The sequence below is a fragment of the Spinacia oleracea genome, chromosome 5, assembly GCF_020520425.1.
Source record: "Spinacia oleracea cultivar Varoflay chromosome 5, BTI_SOV_V1, whole genome shotgun sequence".
NCBI classification, from domain to species: Eukaryota; Viridiplantae; Streptophyta; class Magnoliopsida; order Caryophyllales; family Amaranthaceae; genus Spinacia; species Spinacia oleracea.
This window is the reverse complement of record NC_079491.1, coordinates 1,297,987-1,317,375: the sequence shown is the minus strand read 5'-3', so window position 1 is coordinate 1,317,375 and position 19,389 is coordinate 1,297,987. Positions and strand designations below refer to the sequence as shown.

General features: G+C 35.4%; 3 protein-coding genes across 3 annotated transcripts; 2 read left to right on the top strand and 1 right to left on the bottom strand.

Annotated features, from left to right (window-relative positions):
- The first annotated feature begins 273 nt into the window (after positions 1–273).
- LOC110777192 (B3 domain-containing transcription factor VRN1) lies at positions 274–5,485 on the top strand. Its single transcript, XM_021981801.2, has 5 exons — positions 274–573; positions 1,833–2,328; positions 2,534–2,670; positions 3,165–3,484; positions 5,348–5,485. Exons 1-4 carry the CDS (start codon positions 442–444, stop codon positions 3,444–3,446), a joined length of 1,047 nt encoding a protein of 348 aa, XP_021837493.2. The 5' UTR covers positions 274–441; the 3' UTR covers positions 3,447–3,484; positions 5,348–5,485.
- Positions 3,906–18,520, bottom strand: LOC110777182 (probable beta-D-xylosidase 2). Its single transcript, XM_021981792.2, has 7 exons — positions 18,064–18,520; positions 14,815–15,093; positions 7,620–7,789; positions 7,016–7,113; positions 6,152–6,508; positions 5,339–5,752; positions 3,906–4,835 (listed from the first exon to the last, which is right to left on the bottom strand). The coding sequence occupies exons 1-7, from the start codon at positions 18,454–18,456 to the stop codon at positions 4,240–4,242; spliced, it is 2,307 nt and encodes a 768-aa protein (XP_021837484.2). The 5' UTR covers positions 18,457–18,520; the 3' UTR covers positions 3,906–4,239.
- On the top strand, positions 8,340–9,246 carry LOC110777200 (ferredoxin C 1, chloroplastic). The gene has a single exon (XM_021981810.2). It carries the CDS (start codon positions 8,601–8,603, stop codon positions 9,057–9,059), a length of 459 nt encoding a protein of 152 aa, XP_021837502.1. The 5' UTR covers positions 8,340–8,600; the 3' UTR covers positions 9,060–9,246.
- Positions 18,521–19,389: the final 869 nt, after the last annotated feature.

Here is a 19,389-nt window from a genome sequence, read left to right as displayed (position 1 = left end):
ATAGATAGATGATAAATACATATTACATAATACAATTAACTTATGACTTGATAAATACTCACTATACAAATGCGAAAAGACCCTCAAAATAAGTACGAAGTAAATAACCCTCGTCCAGAATAATAAATATCGTAAATTCGGGTGTGTTATTCCTGAAACCTTAAACCAATGCGAGATCTTCATGGTGAAGCGTTACGGTAAAGGGGCTTGACCGATTCAGACATATCACGACATTATTAAATCTAAGTCATTGGAAACACTTAAAAGTAAGGATTTTCTTCTCGAATTTTTGTGCCAAAATACATTTCATAAACTTTTTGAAAACTTGAATTTGAGTCATTTGACTCAATCACACCCAGAAAAACTGAAATCACACATGTAACTGGATTGTTGCAAGTTTGCAATTACCAATTGGAAGAACAACAGCAACAGGGGTAAACGATGAACCAAATCAAACAACAACTACAACAACAACAACAACAAAACATAATCCATGCAAATTCTGGAGAGAGAAAACCTTGCTTCTCCTTCTTCAAATTGTTTCTATCTCCTATTTCACAATCCAACAAACTGGTAACAATTTTTATTGATTTTTCCTCTAATTTTTTAAATTATTCTAGCATAATTGTTTTCTTTTCTTGTATTGATCACTGAATTTTGCAAGATTAGCTCTTGAATTGCATGTTCTCCTCGATTTTATTGAACAATTAGTTAGGTTTTGATTCTAATGTTGGTTAAAAGTTAGAACTTTGATGACTGAAACTCCCATAAAAGTCTTGTTTATCAGTCCTAAATAGTGAAATTCAGGGAATCCCTAATTAGTTATGCATTACTGATTCAAATTACACTATCAAAGTGACAATTAATTCTGAATATACAGTAACACTAACTGTTAGTATGAGATAAGCACCAAGGCTTTGACTCTAGGTGTTGTAAAATTCATTCATAAGAGTGATTTTAGGGTTTAGATGCTTTGATCCAAGTTGATTTGAGATTCAGGTTTTGCTTTTTTGAGCTCATGCTCATAAAAATGGCTGCTTAATTAGTAAATTATTAACATGAATGTAGACTTGTTGTGCATTTGTCTTAATTGATCTAGATTACCTAACAATTGTAATCCATGGACAAATAGTTGTGATTATTGTGAAGTAAATCGTTAATCGAATCTCCAAATGGAGGTTACTCAAAACAAAATAGTACTAAAATTTGCATTTTTTGTGCTTTTCTCGGTTTTGAAGAACTGTTGAGAACTTGAGATCGAGTATAGAGCATAAACTTACAGAATTTCCATACATTACGTTTGTTGATCATGGTATATTTGATTTCCTGTCAAAAAAAACTGTTATATTTGGTACCTTTGCCTCCTTGATCAAATTCGGAAAGAAATCTTGTTTTTCATTAGTGTTTTTCGAGAATTTTTGTATTTTCTTTCGTACAATTTGGTCAATTATGTTTATATAATGATACATAGTGTAGAACTCCATGTTTTTGTTGTACAAGTTTACCTCCTTTTTAGATGCCTAAACAAACAGGATTTCCTTAAATCTTCTGCTCTTTCTGTTGGGTGTTTACATGACCTTTGTTGATCATGTTATACTTGATTTTCCTGTAAAAAGAACTGTTATATTTTGGCTCCTTGATCAAATAGGGAAAAGAAATCTTGTTTTTCGAGAATTTTGGTATTTCTTTCATACATTTTTGTCAATTATGTTTATATAATGATACATAGTGTGCAACTCCATGTTTTTGTTGCACAAGTTCACCTCCTTTTTAGTTGCCTAAACAAACAGTCCTTCCTTAAATCTTCTGCTCTTTCTGTTGGGTGTTTACAGAGGATTCCGGACAAGTTTACAAGGAAATTTCGCAAAGAACTCTCCACTACCTCTATCCTCAAAGTGCCGAGTGGTGAAACTCAAAAGGTTTCCATAGTCAAAGAGGATAACAAGCTATGGTTTCAAAATGGTTGGCAAGAATTTGTGGAGTACTTCTCCATAGACTATGCATTCTTACTTCTGTTCAATTATGAAGGGAATTCAAATTTCAGTGTCCATATCTTCGATCCAACGGCCTGCGAGATTTCTTATCCATGTAATGTGCGAATTGCTTCTCAACCACGACATGAACCTTATCATGAAGAACTTGATGATGGTGATGATAATGATGATGATGATGATGATGATGATGATGATGATGATGATGATGACGCTAAGGACAGTACCGAAATCTTGCCTTCATCAGCAGTAAATCTGAGAAATTCTGATTCAGAAGTAATACAACTGGATAGTGATGATGAGGACATAGATGATGCAAGTGAAGTCAATCCATTTGGTAAAGTAGAAAAATCACTTAGGTGTTGTTTGGTTTACAAAAATGTGGGAAGTCACACTTTCTAGGACTTCCACTTCCCACAGGAAGTTACTTCCCATGGGAAAATCTTATTCCTAGGAACTTTTACTTCCTATGGTCAACCAAACATTACCTTAATATAACAGGTTTATGCATGTTGTGGCATTTAATTCTGGTCTAATTGCAGGGTGCCAGAAAACTTACTGGATTGGGAAGTACGCTGAGATGGTGAACGTTGTAGCTGCTGCTGGAATCTCCTTGCCTGAAAGACCTTCCTTTGTTACTGAAATTAAGCCATATGCTCTGTTTCGAGGATTGCACTTGGTAAGTTTTTCCTTATATGCTATTTTCTTGGCTTGCTTGAATGCTTGGGCTATGTTTGGCAAAACTAACAGAAATAGAGCTGAAACTGATAAGTTAGCTGAAACTGTAAAGGTTGTAGCTGAAACTGATAAGTTAGCTGAAACTGATAAGGTTCTGAAACTACTAAGGTACCTGATTAGATGAGTTGTTTGGTAGAATTAATGGTTTAAGGAATTAAGGAGCTGAAATTTATAAAACAATAATACAGTTAAAATACATGAAAATTTAAAGACCTTAAGTTGAAACGTTAATCAAAGTAATGTCTCAATTTAAGTCAATTTCAAGACCTTATATTCTATTAAAGGTGCTTGACAAACAGTTCTAATCATTTAAGGCGACTTAAAATTTCAGCACCTTATCATTTAAGACGCCTAAAATGACGTGCCAAACAGAGCCTAAAAGGTTTACGGTGTCCAGTAGTTATGCGGCTGTTCATAAACTTCTTATTCTTGCAGAACATTTCTTTGCCTTTTGCTCGAGATCATATCAAATGTATGGAAATGGGGTCCAAGTTGATAAAGCTCGAGGTATATGGTGGAAAACAATTTACAGTTAAATGCAGGAGAAGTTATCGCAGATGCACTTTTGGTACAGGGTGGATCATCTTTGCGCGAGAGGTTGGTTTGGCGGTAGGAGATGTTTGTGTTTTCGAGCTTATCGATGCAAAGAATTATGTGCTTTATGTTCATGTTGCGAAAAAGGATCACAAATCAAGGCTTCCTTTGAACAAAGCATAGTGCAAAACTGCAGATGCTGCTGAACAATTTTTTTTACTGTAAGTCCTGTAATTCTTCCCTTTTGAGTTGTCTTAACTTTTTGTGTTTATCTCATTTGCTTAAATGTTTTGTTAGTATGTGATATTGTGAATTTTATGATTTATAAATAAACCACGAGTCCATGAACAGTCATGCATTTGGTTAAATCTAAGACGAATGTATGTGTTTTCTGCATTTCAACTGCGAACTTGGACACACTGATGCAGACATTAGTAACAAAATCTAGTGGCTGGAGATTTAGGGCGTGTTTGGTCTAAATTTAGGAAATGAAATGGAAAGGAAATAAATAAGAATGGGGAAATGGTAATGTTTACTTATTACCATTATACGTTGTTCCCATAGGGTTGTGTTACCATGCCTCTCATACCAAACATTTTAGGTAATGAAAATAGTTAAATGATTCCATTTCTATCGTTTAAATACCAAAACATGCTCTTAATTCTTGAAAATAATATTACATAATCTTTCAGAATAGATCACTAATAATCGACCTAATATTTGATGAAAGAATACAACATTCTGACTGCGTTGCAGCAATGTACATAAATTCTGTAACAAAATATTCTAGTAGAAATCATGAAGAACAAGCTTCAAATTACATAAGCAGCAAAAAAGTATTTTGCTGCAAGAAGCCAAGAATGGATTACCTATATAAGTGTATAGTCATAATTGATGACCTTCCCAATTTACTTAATTTCCAATAATCATGGAACCAAAATGATTAATTAAATAAATAAAGAATGATGCACATTAATTAGGATTTGATGACTCCCAAAGTTTGTGGTTTGAGTGAGACAGAATGTATGGCAGCACCAATGTGAATGCTGTGATCACCCAAAGGAATCCTCCTAATCCCTGATTTATCCACCACACTCAAATACTTGCACACATGGATGTGGACACTAACCCTCTGCTGGGACCCGGCGGGTACGTGGACCTTCTCGAACGCGACGAGTTGCTTGCGTGGGGCCCACTGCCCTCCACCCGGCGGCCTGGAGTACACGAGAATCGTGTGGGCCCCGTCTCTGGCCCCGTGGTTCTTTACATCCACTTGTACGGACAAGGAGAGTTGGTTGCACCTTGCATGGGTCACACGGATGGCCTTCCCGTCCGCGCTGGCGTTGGTCCTGCGATGGCCATCTAATGGTACCACAACCTCCAATGGGGCGTCTGCAATTGTGTGGGTGAAGTGGGTGTAGCTTAGTCCGTATCCGAAGGGATAGACCACGGGCCCTTCATAGAACCGGTAGGTTCGGCCCGGGTAATCCTTTCCTGACCGCATTGCCATGTTGGTCATTGGGAGATTTTCGAGGTATTCTTGAGGGTACCATGTCATCGGCAACTTTCCACCTAAACATTACATATAGACATGAAAATTAGAAATATTCTTGCATTAACGTGGTCCACAATAATATTTAGTGTGGACTCAAAACCAATAATTTTCTCTAAATACGTAGGGACCTTTATTATTCATATAGTGACTATAATAAATTAAACACCAAATTTCTTGGATATAATAACCATGTTTTGAATCATAGTAACCCTATGTTTTTTAAAGTGAATTTTGACTTAAAATCACATTATTCAAGCACAACGTGTATCAACAACACCAATTTGATTGTTTTTTTTCTCGTAATAATCCTAATAAACATGTCAAAATAAATTAGGAACAAAATTTTGTCATTTTTTTAGGCATGGTCCACAATAAATTTAGTGTGGACCAGATCCATTTAAGAATTGGTGTGAAAATTACGGTTCGTAAAATATGTATGCAATCTTTTGGTTAAGAAAGTGTTATTAGTAAACCTTAAATATATGCTTGTTCAGTCATTTATCTGAGCATGTTTGTTTACCTGGGTTAGTTGTGCCAAAGAGGACATCTGCTATGGCTTGGCCACCAGCTTGCCCTGGGTATCCGGCCCACACTATGGCTGATACGCGCGGGTCATTCTTTGCAAAGGACACATCCACCGGCCCGCCACTCATCAAGACCAAAACTGTGGGGCCCCTTGAGGCAGCAGCAACCTTGGACACGAGCTCCTGTTGCCGGCCTGGTAAGAGCAGCCCGGTTCTGTCCCTGAACTCTGCCTCGATGGACTGATCGAGGCCCATTACGAGAATCGTTGCGTCTGCTTGGGCTGCTGCAGTGACTGCAGCCCCGAATTGGCGGTCATCGTTGCAGCCCACGTTTGCACAGCCTTCTTGGTGAATTACCTTGGCATATCTCTCTATTCCTTGAACTGGGGTTGTATACCCACATGCAATTCCTGGATTAAGTCAAAAAACAGATGAGCAATTTGGTGTCAAGGGTGAGTAGAGGTTGGTAACTCGTGTAAAACTTTGTTCTCTTCACCTAGTCTCGTCTGATTTTTCTAGTTTTTGGTGTGGTCTAGTCGTTTTCTGTGAGTGTTTTTTTTTTTTTTTTCTGATCTGGCCTGGTTGGTTTTTCTAGTTTCTAGTCTGGTCTGGTCGTTTTATGTGAGTGTTTTTTGTTTTTTCTGGTGTGGTCTGATCTAATCAGCAAACAAGAATAAGGTGAAGTGAACAAAACATTTAAGTAGAAGTTGTGTTTGGTTTTAAGTCAGTTTCGGGGTTGTTTAAAATACATGTGAACCCAAAAAAGTATAACCCAAATCCAAGCTTTTGAGTTATGATGGTGAACTTACCAGCATAGTTGCCGATCATTGTCACCGTGACATCGGAGTTCGGCCCGATGACTGCGACCGTGCGATGGCGGATGCGAGATAGAGGAAGGGTCGGGCCGTCACCGTGATTCTTAAGGAGGACGATGCCTTGCCGGGCGGCTTCAAGGGCCAAATCTTGATGGGCTGGAGAACATACATCTGCTGGACCAAGGTGGCCATATGGTTGGGCCGATGGGGGCCCGTCAAACATTCCCAGCCTCATTTGGACCGTTAGTGTATTAGTTAACGCGCTATCTACATCGGCCTCAGTAAGCAAGCCCTTCTTTATGGCCTCTTCTGTATGGATCCCTAAGAACGGCCCACAGTCCAAATCCAAACCTGTAACATTTAGGAACAAAGTTGGGTTAAATAACTAATTAAGTGCATAATTTGTCTAGTAGTTATACATTATGGATCTTAGTATAAAGTATGCAAATAGTCTAAACTTTAGGGTAAAGAATGTCATAATTTTGGTATAGAAGATACTATTGTACATTTTTTTATTAGGTAAGACCCTATTGAACCAGCATTGATCTCAGGTTAGTCAGACCAGCTAGGTAGGTCTTCGTCTGAGTCACTTTTAAGCATTTTAGAACTGATGCGACTCGACCCTATGACCTCCAAGTTACAAGGTGAGTTTTCCACCAGCTCCGCCAACTTGTGTTGGTCATCGCACTATTGTACATTATCATCTACATAATCCATAGTGTATAAGAGTCAGACACCCGTATCAGTGTAATTTCGTATATTTTTTCTTGGAATTTTCCTAGCCAAAGATCGGGAATTAAAATTATTTATAAAACAATAATTAACACCAATAATAGAAAAGAAAGGAGATTGATTAACCTGCTTTAATAGCATCAGCAGCAGCTTCCTCAGGGGTTGATGTATAATGCTGGTTACTATAGAAAACTCCAACAGAGTCACAATCTGAAACAATATACCTGTTTTCCAACCATAAAACAAAGCACCTTGTCAAATTCCAAATATTTAGGTATAAAATGAGTCAAGGTTTAGCTTAAAAGTGTGTAATTTGGTCCGGCCCGGTCCGGCCCGTTTTTATGTAAAGCCATTTGAAGAACATATAGACCAAACAAAGCCCAGACGGGTGTGGCCCGTTTAACTCCGGCCCAGCCTGGTTCAGCAAAAAATTGACTAAGCCCAGCCCGTCATGTTTAATTCCGACCAGGCTCGACCCGACCCTAACTCGATCTGTTGAAGAACATACATACCAAACAAAACCCAGCCCGATCCGGCCCATTTAATTCCATCCCAGCCTGGTTCAGCAAAAAAAATAGGCTAGGCCCAGCCCGCCATGTTTAATTCTGAACAGACCCGGCCGGCCAGACGCTAACCCGATCTGTTGAATAGGTCTAGTAATGTAGTAACTGAATCGACACGAGACGAGTATAATTGGGAACGAGGATGGAGAGAGTATGTATATACGTACCCGTTAAGGCGCCAAGCGCCTCGAATGGTGCCGCGGAGGAGTCTAGGGTCAGCACAAGTAGGGATGCCATTGACTTGATTGTAAGAACACATAACACTCGCAACTTTGCCTTCCATCACACATTCTCTAAATGGCACATCAAATGTGTCCACTATGTCTTGTTTTGTTACCTGTGTCCAACCATAGGTTATATCATATCACCACATATTATCAGGAGTAAGTAACACACAGTATGACACATTGACATGAAACCAACATGATGGCCTGATTTAACATGCCTATTATGTAGGCTTGTCAAAAATCGATCCAACTCGAAATCTAATATAAAATTGACCCTAAAATAGTGAGGTCTTGAATTAGCTTTTATGACCGAAATTCGATTCTATCCGTACCCAAATAACCCGAGTAATAATGGGTCAGAACTGATCAAATTCGTTTTTGGCCCAGTCGATTGAAAATTGTTGTATTTATTATAGTAATACATGTGATTATGAGGAATTTTAAGCACAATAAAATACAATACGCGTATATTGTTATTATATGCTCATATTTTGTACAATATAATTTTATATTTATGATTATATATGACGCTAATTAATGAAAATACAATAAGCGTTATAAAATCTATCAACCCGTTAGATCGACCCGAACTCGAAGTCTCTGGATCATGGACAACCATTTGTAAACCCAAAAGCAATGTAGTATAATTCGACCCGACCTGACCCGCCTGACCCGTTCGGAAGATCTATTATTAAATCTAATGAATAACAACAATAGAAAAAAGAAGAAAAAAGAAAAAAACAAAGTCACACAATATCTAGATGTCGTTCAACTTGGCCCAAATTGGTACATTATTGTATATGTGTATGCATAGAAATTAAATTACGTTGGTCCAAATAGAAACCTTATCCTAGCATCTACCACACAATCATCTTAACCCCTCAAAAAAACCCACACTTCCCCCCACTTTTGACAATAACAATGGCAAGTCTAAATTTCACCACACCTTCAACACTCCTCACTCTCCCAAAACAAACACAACAACCCAAACTCATCACAAAACACCACCACCAACCATTCTACCCCTTACCACCACCACCGCAACCACCGTCTCGACTAATTTGTAACGGCTACAAAGTGGTGGTCGAGCACGACGGCGTGTCCACCGTCCTCGACGTCGACCCCGACGAAACCATCCTTTCAAAAGCCCTCGACGCCGGCCTCGACACCCCCAATGACTGTAAATTGGGTGTTTGTATGACTTGCCCTGCAAAGCTTATAAGTGGGAAGGTTGATCAAAGTGAAGGGATGCTTAGTGATGATGTTGTTGAAAGTGGGTATGCACTTTTGTGTGTTGCTTATCCACGTTCAGATTGTAGTATTAGAACTATTCCTGAAGAAGAGTTGTTATCTCTACAATTAGCCACTGCTAATGACTAAACTTTTTATTTAATTGTTTTCATTGTAATTTCCATCATTGGCTTTTGTATTTTTTTTCACTTTAATTATTGAGAAAGGTATGTGTTTAAGTGATAATTAGGTGAGTTAGGAAAATCAGTAAATGTTATTACACCCCATTTGTTTTTTAAAATGTTTGGAAAGAATGAGATAAAACTTTGGCATCCGATTTAACTGTTTTTTTTTCTTTTGGTACGTTTAAAGTGCTAATAAATTTTAATTTTATTGTTTAAATGTACGTTATCTATATTTATATGAGTATCTGAATAACATAAAAATTAATTAATTTAAGTTCATATATAAAAAATTTAATTTTTAACGAGTAAGTGATCGTCTAAACCCACATGATCCAAATAAGCCTTCACATCGGACTCATTCGACCAATGTAACCCACGATCCATCATGTTCTGTATCCGTTTTTTTCGACATAGCCCACGACTCGACCCATCCTAAGTTAACTGTATCGGATCGTGTGTCAATTCCGACCCACCAAACCCATCCATGACCCACCACGCCACGTTGGCCATCTCTGTTCGTATATGATACTTTGTTATTACGGATTTTTCATGAAATACCCCCGAATTATGGCGTAATTCACCAAATGCCCCTCGACTTTCAGAAATTCACCAAATGCCCCTCACAAATGACTTAATACCCAAAATACCCTTACTAATGACGCGCCGTTAGTCCTCCGTTAGCCTAATTTTTAAATTCACCAAATACCCCTATTTTATTACTTATTTCATATAATACCCCTATTCTGAAACTTAATTCACCAAATACACATAACTTAAAATTACCCATTTTGATGCTCAGCGGCTAGTTTTTATGTTTGAAAATTAGCCGTTGCTTATTGTTTGCTTATAAAAACCCCTTTTCTGACTATTTATTGTAGTTTTTCTATTGTTTTGTTAATTTCATATCATTTTTGTCATGAGTTTTCTTTCAAAATCATCATCCACACCCATGAATCCACATATGTAAGAGTCCCAAACAATTTCTAATATTATGGGTGGAAATTTCCATCTGAGGCTCCGATACAACACTCAGTAAGTTTCAATTATGATCCAATAAGTTCAGGCCTCATCCAGTAAAGACAATGCACTTTAGCTGAGCAAAAGGCCAAAAAACCCCATTTTCAAAGGGATCTTATGTAAGTGAAGCTGAAGTAATTCAATCTGAAGCTAACACCTTAATTTTCTTATTGTCCGAATAGTAAAGAAACTAAGAAATCAAGTTCAATAACACATACATTTTTATCACAACCTCGATTTCAACTTGGATTCATGATGTGAAAATCTTGAGTTTGGAGGCAAATCTTTGTGCCAAGATTCATGTTTTTTCACTGGTTCATGAGCTTTGGAACATACCTTAGTTTCATTTTTTTTTCTTGTTCCCTCAAATCCAAAAATAGACATTTGTCCATAAATCTGACCATGCCAATAGGACCTAGCTCAAAAGAAAAGTGGGAAAACCTTTATGCCTCGACTGTAAGGTTGAGAGAAAGTTAGGAGATTGAAGAAAGATGTTTGGAGGCAGTAGAGACCGGAGACAAAAGGGAGTTAACGTTAAATATGTGGCATGGAAGCAATAGAGGCCGAGGTAGCTGGAACATATGCGTTAGAATAAAATTAATAAGAGCTTTATTTTTAATCTGTTTGCATATGTTAAAGATATTTCCCATATTGAAAAAGGAATACCTTCCGATTGCGTGGTAAATATAATTAATTGGTCACATAAAGAATAAGGTACAAAAGAAGTATCTATTTTCTTGAAGAGTTGCGACGTTTTGAGGTGTTTTTAGGAGTGTTTTCTGTTTTAGTGTTGTACCGGAGCTTCAGATTGAGTGTTGTATCAGATATTCGGATGTCAAATTTTCTCCCATGATAACAAAATTTATTTGGGACTCTTACATATGTGGACTCATTGGGTGTGGATGATGATTTTGAAAGAAAACTCATGACAAAAATGATATGAAATTAACAAAATAATAGGAAAACTACAATAAACCGTCAGAAAAAGAGTATTTATAAGCAAACAATAAGCAACGGCTAATTTTCAAACACAAAAACTAGCCGTTGAGCATCAAAATGAGTAATTTTAAGTTATTGGTATTTGGTGAACTAAGTTTCTGAATAAGGGTATTTGGTGAAATAAGTATTAAAATAGGGGTATTTGGTGAATTTGAAAATTAGGTTAACGGAGGACTAACGGCGCATCATTAGTAAGGATATTTTGGGTATTAAGTCATTTGTGAGGGGCATTTGGTGAATTTCTGAAAGTCGAGGGGCATTTGGTGAATTACGCCAAAATTCGGGGGTATTTCATGAAAAATCCTTATTCGGTGCTCATATTTTATACAATATATTTTATTTACGGTTATATTTATTATATTAATGAAATTCACAATAAGGCGTTTTAAAATTTCTCACCTATTGTGTCGACTCAAAGTCTCAAACTCGTAGGCTCTTGTTCATGAACAACTATTTGTAAATCCGAATCTAAAAGTGACTCATTCGAATTAAACTCGAACTCTGTTGAGGCGTATGTCCACGAATAATATGACACAAATCAAATAATATATTCTCTATAATTTAGCAAACTCAAAAGTGATTTGTTACTTTATATAACCCGATCAGACCTGCCCGTTTAAGAGAGGTAGTATTAATTACTACCTCCGTTTCAAAAAGAACTTTGCAGTTACTATTTACACGAACTCCAATGCAATATTTAACTACATATATATATCCCATTTCGTATGTGAAAAAATTATAAAAATTTAATATTATGAAAATACATCTCGAGACCAATTTAACAAGATCTTACATGTAACGTATTGATGTATATAATTGTAAGAATTTACGGTCTAAATTTTAATACTTTGAACACATTTTCCAAGCGTAAAGAATTTTCTGAAACGGAGGTACTCCCTCCGTCTCTTTTTGTTTTTTACGTTTTCCTTTTTGAGTATTTCAAAATGTTCTTTACATTTCCTTTTATATTATCACATAAATGACTTAGTATTCTATCAAAATTTGTGTCCAATTATTATTTTAACCAATCAAATTCATTGGGCAATTTAATTTCTCACACTTTTCCATTGGGACATTAAACTTTTCTCATTTTCCAATATCAGAATCTTGATAAAAGTGAAAACATTATAAATAAACGTAATTTATCTCGTTTAAATAAAAAAATTGAGGAATTTCAATGCAAATTAATTATTCGTTAAAACGCGTTAAAAATACCAAACGTAAAATACAAAAAGAAACGGAGGGAGTAGTATAATGAATACTGTAATTAACAATAGAAAATGAAGATTTGAGAAAAGGCAAAGTCTGCAAATTCTCCGATGCTGGCAAGGCCCACAATATCTAGATGTCGCGCAACTTGGCCAAGTTGGTACACATTAATCACATTATTGTAAGCAGAGAAATTACGTTGGTCCTCTTAGAATTTATGCGAAGAATATAATATGTGATCAACATTACTCCCTCCGTCTCGGAATACTCGACCCGGTTTGATTGGCACAGAGTTTAAGGGATTTGAATTGACTTATTTAATTTAATAGGTACTCCCTCCGTCTCTTTTTGTTTTTTACGTATTGCATTTTGGGTGTTTTATTTTGTTCTTTACATTTCCTTTTATATTATCACATAATGCATTAATATTCTATCAAAATTTGTGCCCAAATATTATTTTAACCAATTAAATTCATTGGATATTAAATATTTCTCATTTTTCCAATGTCAGATTTTTGATAAAAGTGAAAACATTATAAATAAACGTAATTTTTCTTGTTTAAATAAAAAAATAGAGGAATCTCAATGCACATTTAATAGTTATTAAATCGCGTGAAAAACATCAAACGTAAAAAAAAAAAAAAGACAGAGGGAGTAGTAGTTGATAGTGGGGTATTATTTTAATGTAGTTAGTGGGAGGTGAGTTAAGAGGTGAGGTTGGGGGAGAGTAGGGGTTGAATTTTTAATTATTTTTTGTATGAAGTACGGGGTAGGTGGGTTAATAGGGGTGGAGTGAGAAATAATATAATATTGTTAGAATATTTGCATTTTTAGAAACAAGTCAAGTATTAAGGGACGGCCCGATAAGGAAAACAAGTCAAGTATTCCGGGACGAAAGGAGTATTATAAAATTCTCAATATATTTTCTATTAATTTAGGCAATTGTGTTTTGTTACTGAATTTTCGATTCAGTATGTCAGAACCAATTTGATCCAAACCCGTGAGACCAATCTCGTGAAGTATTAGTACTTTCCAAATCCAATGTTTTGATTCACTTCTATACTATTTCCAATGTCTTCATTTTGCACGCAATTTCACCCATTTTCATAATAATGTAATATTGTTATCTTCTTGATCAAATATCCTATCTTGTATTTCCAAATATGTTGTTTCATGTTTTGTCTGAATGAACCATTAACAGCGGAGGGGAATCGAACCTGTGATCTATTGTACATATGTTTCTAATCTTTACAACTAGATCAAAATCTCATTGGTTTTTATTTTTGGCAAGGGTTAATTTGTTCAACGCACCATAAATCAAGTATATATTGGAAGTAATACAATTATGGATGAGCATGGGTCGGTCTGTCTAAGTCCGACATGAAATTGGTCCAACACGAAATGAGAGGCATGTCGATGGGCCATGGACATTGGATAAACATCATGTTTGAAACTTGACATCAACCCAATACGAGCGTAACGAGCTAGTCTGGACGCCAACAAATTTATTTTTAACCAATTAACCAAAAAATCTTAAAAATAGTAAGGAGGCTCGTTGTCAGTGGCGGTACCAGGAAATTTGTGTTAAGGGTTCGAAATTAAAACATAAGTCATCTTTTTTGTCCAGAGCGTACATTAGCATATTTTATTGATTTTTTAGGTGCAAATAACACGTTTTATACATACTGTAGTACATAAGATAAATAATTAAAGTTTTTTTTTTAAAGATAATGAATAAAAACAAAATACAGTTTCTTTTAGAACATTGTTAATTTTCAAATTTAGAAAGACATTTAGTAATAGGAATGTACAAAAAACAATTATTTATTAAGAGTATTAAACTATTGCTACTAAGAAAGAAAAGGAAAAAAAATTCATGTCTGAAAATATATGTCGCTGGGAGTCGAACCCACGACCACACACACTAAAATGAATGGGGAAGATTATTTCCGCTCCAACCAATGCTCCAGCTTTGCCTTATTGTCATTTTTGAGCGCTTAATTGTACATAGGGTTGAAATTTCGTAATTTCAGAATCTTGCGAATTTCTTTTTTGTTTTTGCCAGTACGGGTTCAGTTGAACCCGCTGAACTCGTACTGGCGCCGCCACTGCTCGTTGTCCCGATACAAATCGACAGGACACATGGATCGGGCCATACATGGGCCTCATTTATGGAATAGAGACACAAACTCGAGACAAATTTTCCTTGGTTCACTACCTCACGAAGTATGTGCGCTCCTCCATGGCCCGTCACGTACCGATGTTTATCTATGTTTTACTAATAGTTGTCACATCATATGAGCGATATAGAGTGTGTTCTCTTAAACTTATAAGATTTGAACTTATTTAAATTTATCTGAACTTAACTTATCTGAACTTATCAGAATTTATAGGACCTTAGTTTAAGATATAAGACATTATAGGATTAACAAGTTGTGCAAGTTATAATTGACCAAAAAGACATTGTTACTAAGTTATTAAAAGTAAGAAAATACCTGGGCATTAAAATGGAAACGATCAACACCACTCCAATTATCAAGATCATAGGCAGTATAATGTTTACAAGAAGCAGCCACTTTCAACCGTTCACCGTCTGTACCCTGTAAACCTCTGACATACATGGCAGCATATTTACCGGCTAGCATGGGATCTTCACCGGGAGTCTCCTGTCCACGGCCCCAACGTGGGTCCCTTAAAATGTTGACGTTAGGGCTCCAATATGTCAAACCTCCTGCCCCTCCGTTGTACATTGCTCTTGCTTCGTCTGATACCACCTTCATTTTCAACCAACCAAATTTTCAATTTCTCGTAAATTTAAACTTAATTGAACTGAACTGAATTTGGTTCTGAACTAAATTGTCCGACAGATAACAAGGCTTTATAATTATAGACGGAATAAATTTTGAGAAAAATTGTCTGACAGATAATTAACTGTCACACCACATGTCATATCACACATCTAGCATTCAACAAACGTATTATCATGTATAGACTAACAGTTGAGTAAGTTTAAGATGCTTTGAGACTTTGGACAAAAAAAAAAAAAAAAAAATTGTTTTATGACTAAGTTATGTTCTCTTCACCTTGTTCTTATTGCTTAGATCTAAATATACCAGAAAAGGCAAAAAAAACAATCACAGAAAACAATCACACAAGATCAAACCATATCAGACCATAAACTAGAAAAATTATACTTCCTCCGTTTTTTTTACTCGCAACGTTTGTCACTTTCACGCATGCCAACGCACAAATTTGATCATTAATATCTTTAATTCCCTTTAAGCAAAAATTATAAAAATTTTATATTTTAAAAATACACATTAAGACGAATCTAATAAGATTACACGTGACTATGTTTTATCTTACGTATAAATCGCCAACAATGGTCAAAGTATAATAGGTGAATGGTGTAAAAATCACAAACGTTGCGAGTATTAAAAATCGGAGGAAGTATCAGATAAGGTGAAAAAAAAAGAAAAAAAAAAGGCCTAATAGTTCTTATAAACACAACTATTGGGCCCACTAATATAAATATTTGAGCATAAACAATCATAGAAAGCTATCAGAGCAGACCAGATCAGAAAAGGCAAAAAGCAATCAGGGACCAGATCAGACTAAACCATGCCAGACCAGAAACTAGAAAAATCAAATCAGATCAGGTGAAAAGAACGAAGGCTTGTAGCTCTTATAAATACATCTAATGGACCTCCAAAATGATATCTAATAGAATTTGCAAAGGTCTTTTTATCATACAAGTAAGGTCTATTTAATGAATTGGCTGAAAAACCACTCACCTAAGTCCCAACAACTTGGTACGTTCTTCTCAAGTCTTAAACTCTTAAAGCTGTAAATACAGAGTATAAGTTTTGAATATAAGTTTTCTTTATTTATATAACAAACTCAATAGTATTATTATCTTAATTACAAACAAATTAAGCGTTACTAGGTGATTAATTAGCCATGAATCTTTAGCTATGGAGAGACATCTATACTTTATAGCTTTTCATTTTTCTGATGTCTTCCAAGAAAAGAAAAGTATTTTTCAATTAAGCGGCGTGTTTGATCGTTTGTTATCATTTTTAGTTTTTGGTATACTGTGAACAAATCTAATCTTCATACATCTGTAGGAGTATACGTTCTTTAGAAAAAAGAAATGCTATAGTTTGGAGGGATAATATTACGTTACTTTTAACTTTTAATAGACGGAATACTCTGTACTTTAGAGTGATAGATTTTGAAATAGGGTTGGTTATCTTAAGGAAAGAAAAATGTAACACATAACGTATTAAATTAAGATGAAACAAGAAATTATTACATGAACAACTTATACATTTCACAATCGTGAAACCAACATGTGCATGCATGTTTGTTAATTGTAGTTACCTACTACCTCCGTTTCATAAAGTTCTTTACGCTTTGGAAAATGTGTCCAAAGTATAAAAACTTTGACCGTAAATTCTCACCATTATATACATCAAAATGTTACATGTAAGATCCTGTTAGATTGGTCTCGGGATGTATTTTCAGAATATCAATTTTTTATAATTTTTTCACATACGAAAATGAATATATTAGTAGTCAAATATTGCATTGGAGTTCGTGCAAATAGTAACTGTAAAGATCTTTTTGAAACGGAGGTAGTACTTCATTGAAACACTTACCACAACTTGCATTATTTTAGTCTTATCTGTTCTACCAAAACAAATAAATACACCGGTCTTACACTTCTAAATTATGTGCTACTACGTGAGTTGCCTGCCAAAGCCAAATTGCTAAACTACTTTTATCACTTATACGCTACTCTATATGAAATATGATGCCTTTTTAATACAAAAAATTGACATATTCTAAAAGTTGTTCCTCTGTTTTTTTTCTCTCCATTACCTAAATCTAAAGAAATGTACTCCTATCGTTTATTTTTGGGATTGCATACAAAACTAGAAATTAAAAGGTAAAGTTTTTGTATAATCGCAATAATCTCAAAATAATACTCCATATGCTTCTAAAGTTTCACTATTTCATATCATATCACGTTTGACTTTCTACGTATAGAGTAAATATTGTCATTTTCCAATCATTATATGTGAAATAGATACCTTCTCGGATAGACGCGATAAAACATTTCCTCGGTTCACAATAGATGCACCATATTGACTTTCTACACTATTTATATATTGTATTAACTTTGATTAGATATGTTGAAAATATAGATCGAGATTGACTCAATAACAATTCAAAACACATAATTTATCTTCACATGTAATTAATATGATCAAGTTAGTAAATAAATAGTGTGAAAAATCCAAAAAAACGGAGAAAATATACATTAATTTATATGACTATTTTTGGAATAGTACCTTTCTAAGGAGTATTATTAAAGTTACATAAACCGTACTCAAAAAGATATTTAGATTATAAGATATTTTGTGAGAAGTGTAGTAACAAAATTTTCAAAGAATGTCTAAGACTCTTTTTATGGAAAAACCAACAACATTTCAGACATGTTTCATTCTATTCGACTTATTTTGTATGAAATTAACTTATTTTGTATGGAATTAACTTATTTATATGTAGTCAAAAAAAAAAAAACTTATTTATATGTAAAATATCTTTAAAAAATCTTATTTTTTCTAAACTTATATAATCAGGACTTAACTTAACTTATTTTGTCTGAAATCAGTCAAACAGAACAGAGCAGTATTAACAAGTTGCAAGTAGAAATGGAAGATAGAAATCAATCTCACCCGTCCAATCTCCTCCCACAAGGAAGCATTGAAAGAAGAAGCAGTCGTAATAACTTGAGGAAAACTAGTGGCCCCACGAAACCTCCCGCCAAATTTAGTCCCTGGGCCCACATCAGACACCCCATGTAACGCCTCCGACCACCACTCGTAGTCTTGAATCCCGAGTCTCGGAATCGCGGCCGCATTATCCACCAATAGCGCCACCTTCTCTTGTAATGTCAGCCGTCCGATGAGGTCTTTGACACGATCAGCCACCGGTAATTTGGTGTTGCAAAACGGGTAGCCTCGGGTACCCGAATGCTTCGGGTTACAAGCAAATGGGGCCCGGGCTTCCACGTGGGATATTAAAACAATTCCTAGAAAAAGGAGAAAGATAAATATAGTGGTTTCCATTTTAGGGAGTGTGAAATGGAAGGTTGTGTTTTTTATTTTTTGAGTTTGAGTTTGGGGTTTAAGGTTTGTGAGTGGAGGAGTATATATAGTGTGAATATATGTGTGATGCTACTTGTGTTATGTACTCCCTCCGTTCCAGGATAGTTGTTACACTTTCCTTTTTTGTCCGTCTCAAATTAGTTGTTACACTTCTAAATTAGGAATGACCCCACAATTATTATATTGTCTATCTTCCCACTAATTTTTTTTTGTCCCCACACCCTCTCTCATTCAATTAAAAAAATACTCCACTAAATCCTATCACATCTACTTTTTCAATAAAATAACAATTGATAACCAAACAACCACTTATCACCTAAAACTTTGTGCAAAAAAAAGTGTAACAACTAATCTGAGACGGAGGGAGTATTTATTTTTATAATAATAGAAATATAAAATGAAAATGATGGCTGGAATTTTGGAGTGTTTGTGTGATTGTGAGAGGAATTATATGGGTGATTGAATTTGGATTTGGATTTTCGTATGAATGTAACTGTTCTTTAGCTGTTTCGATAAATGAGTTTAAACATTCGGTGTACAGGAAATTGTAGGGGAAATAATTTAGATAATATTCGATCTTAAATGTATTTTACGTGGTACATAAAGATGGTTGTGGGTCGTGTTGAGTTGTGCGGTGTTCTATGTTGAGCCCACGTGTTTTTGGCCAGAATAGGTTATGCCCACGTCAAATCCACTTGTTTGTGTTGGGCCATAAATTTTAAAAAAGCGGGCACGGCCCAAGCCACGTGCCTTCGCTTTGGGTCGGGTCGGACCTTTGTGTCTATACCTAATTTCACTCAATTTAACGTATTTTGTCATATCGAGTTGGGTCGTGTCGTGCAATATTTTTGTCATGGTTTTCCCAAAAAATCCGGCTCGAGCACAACCCGCAAC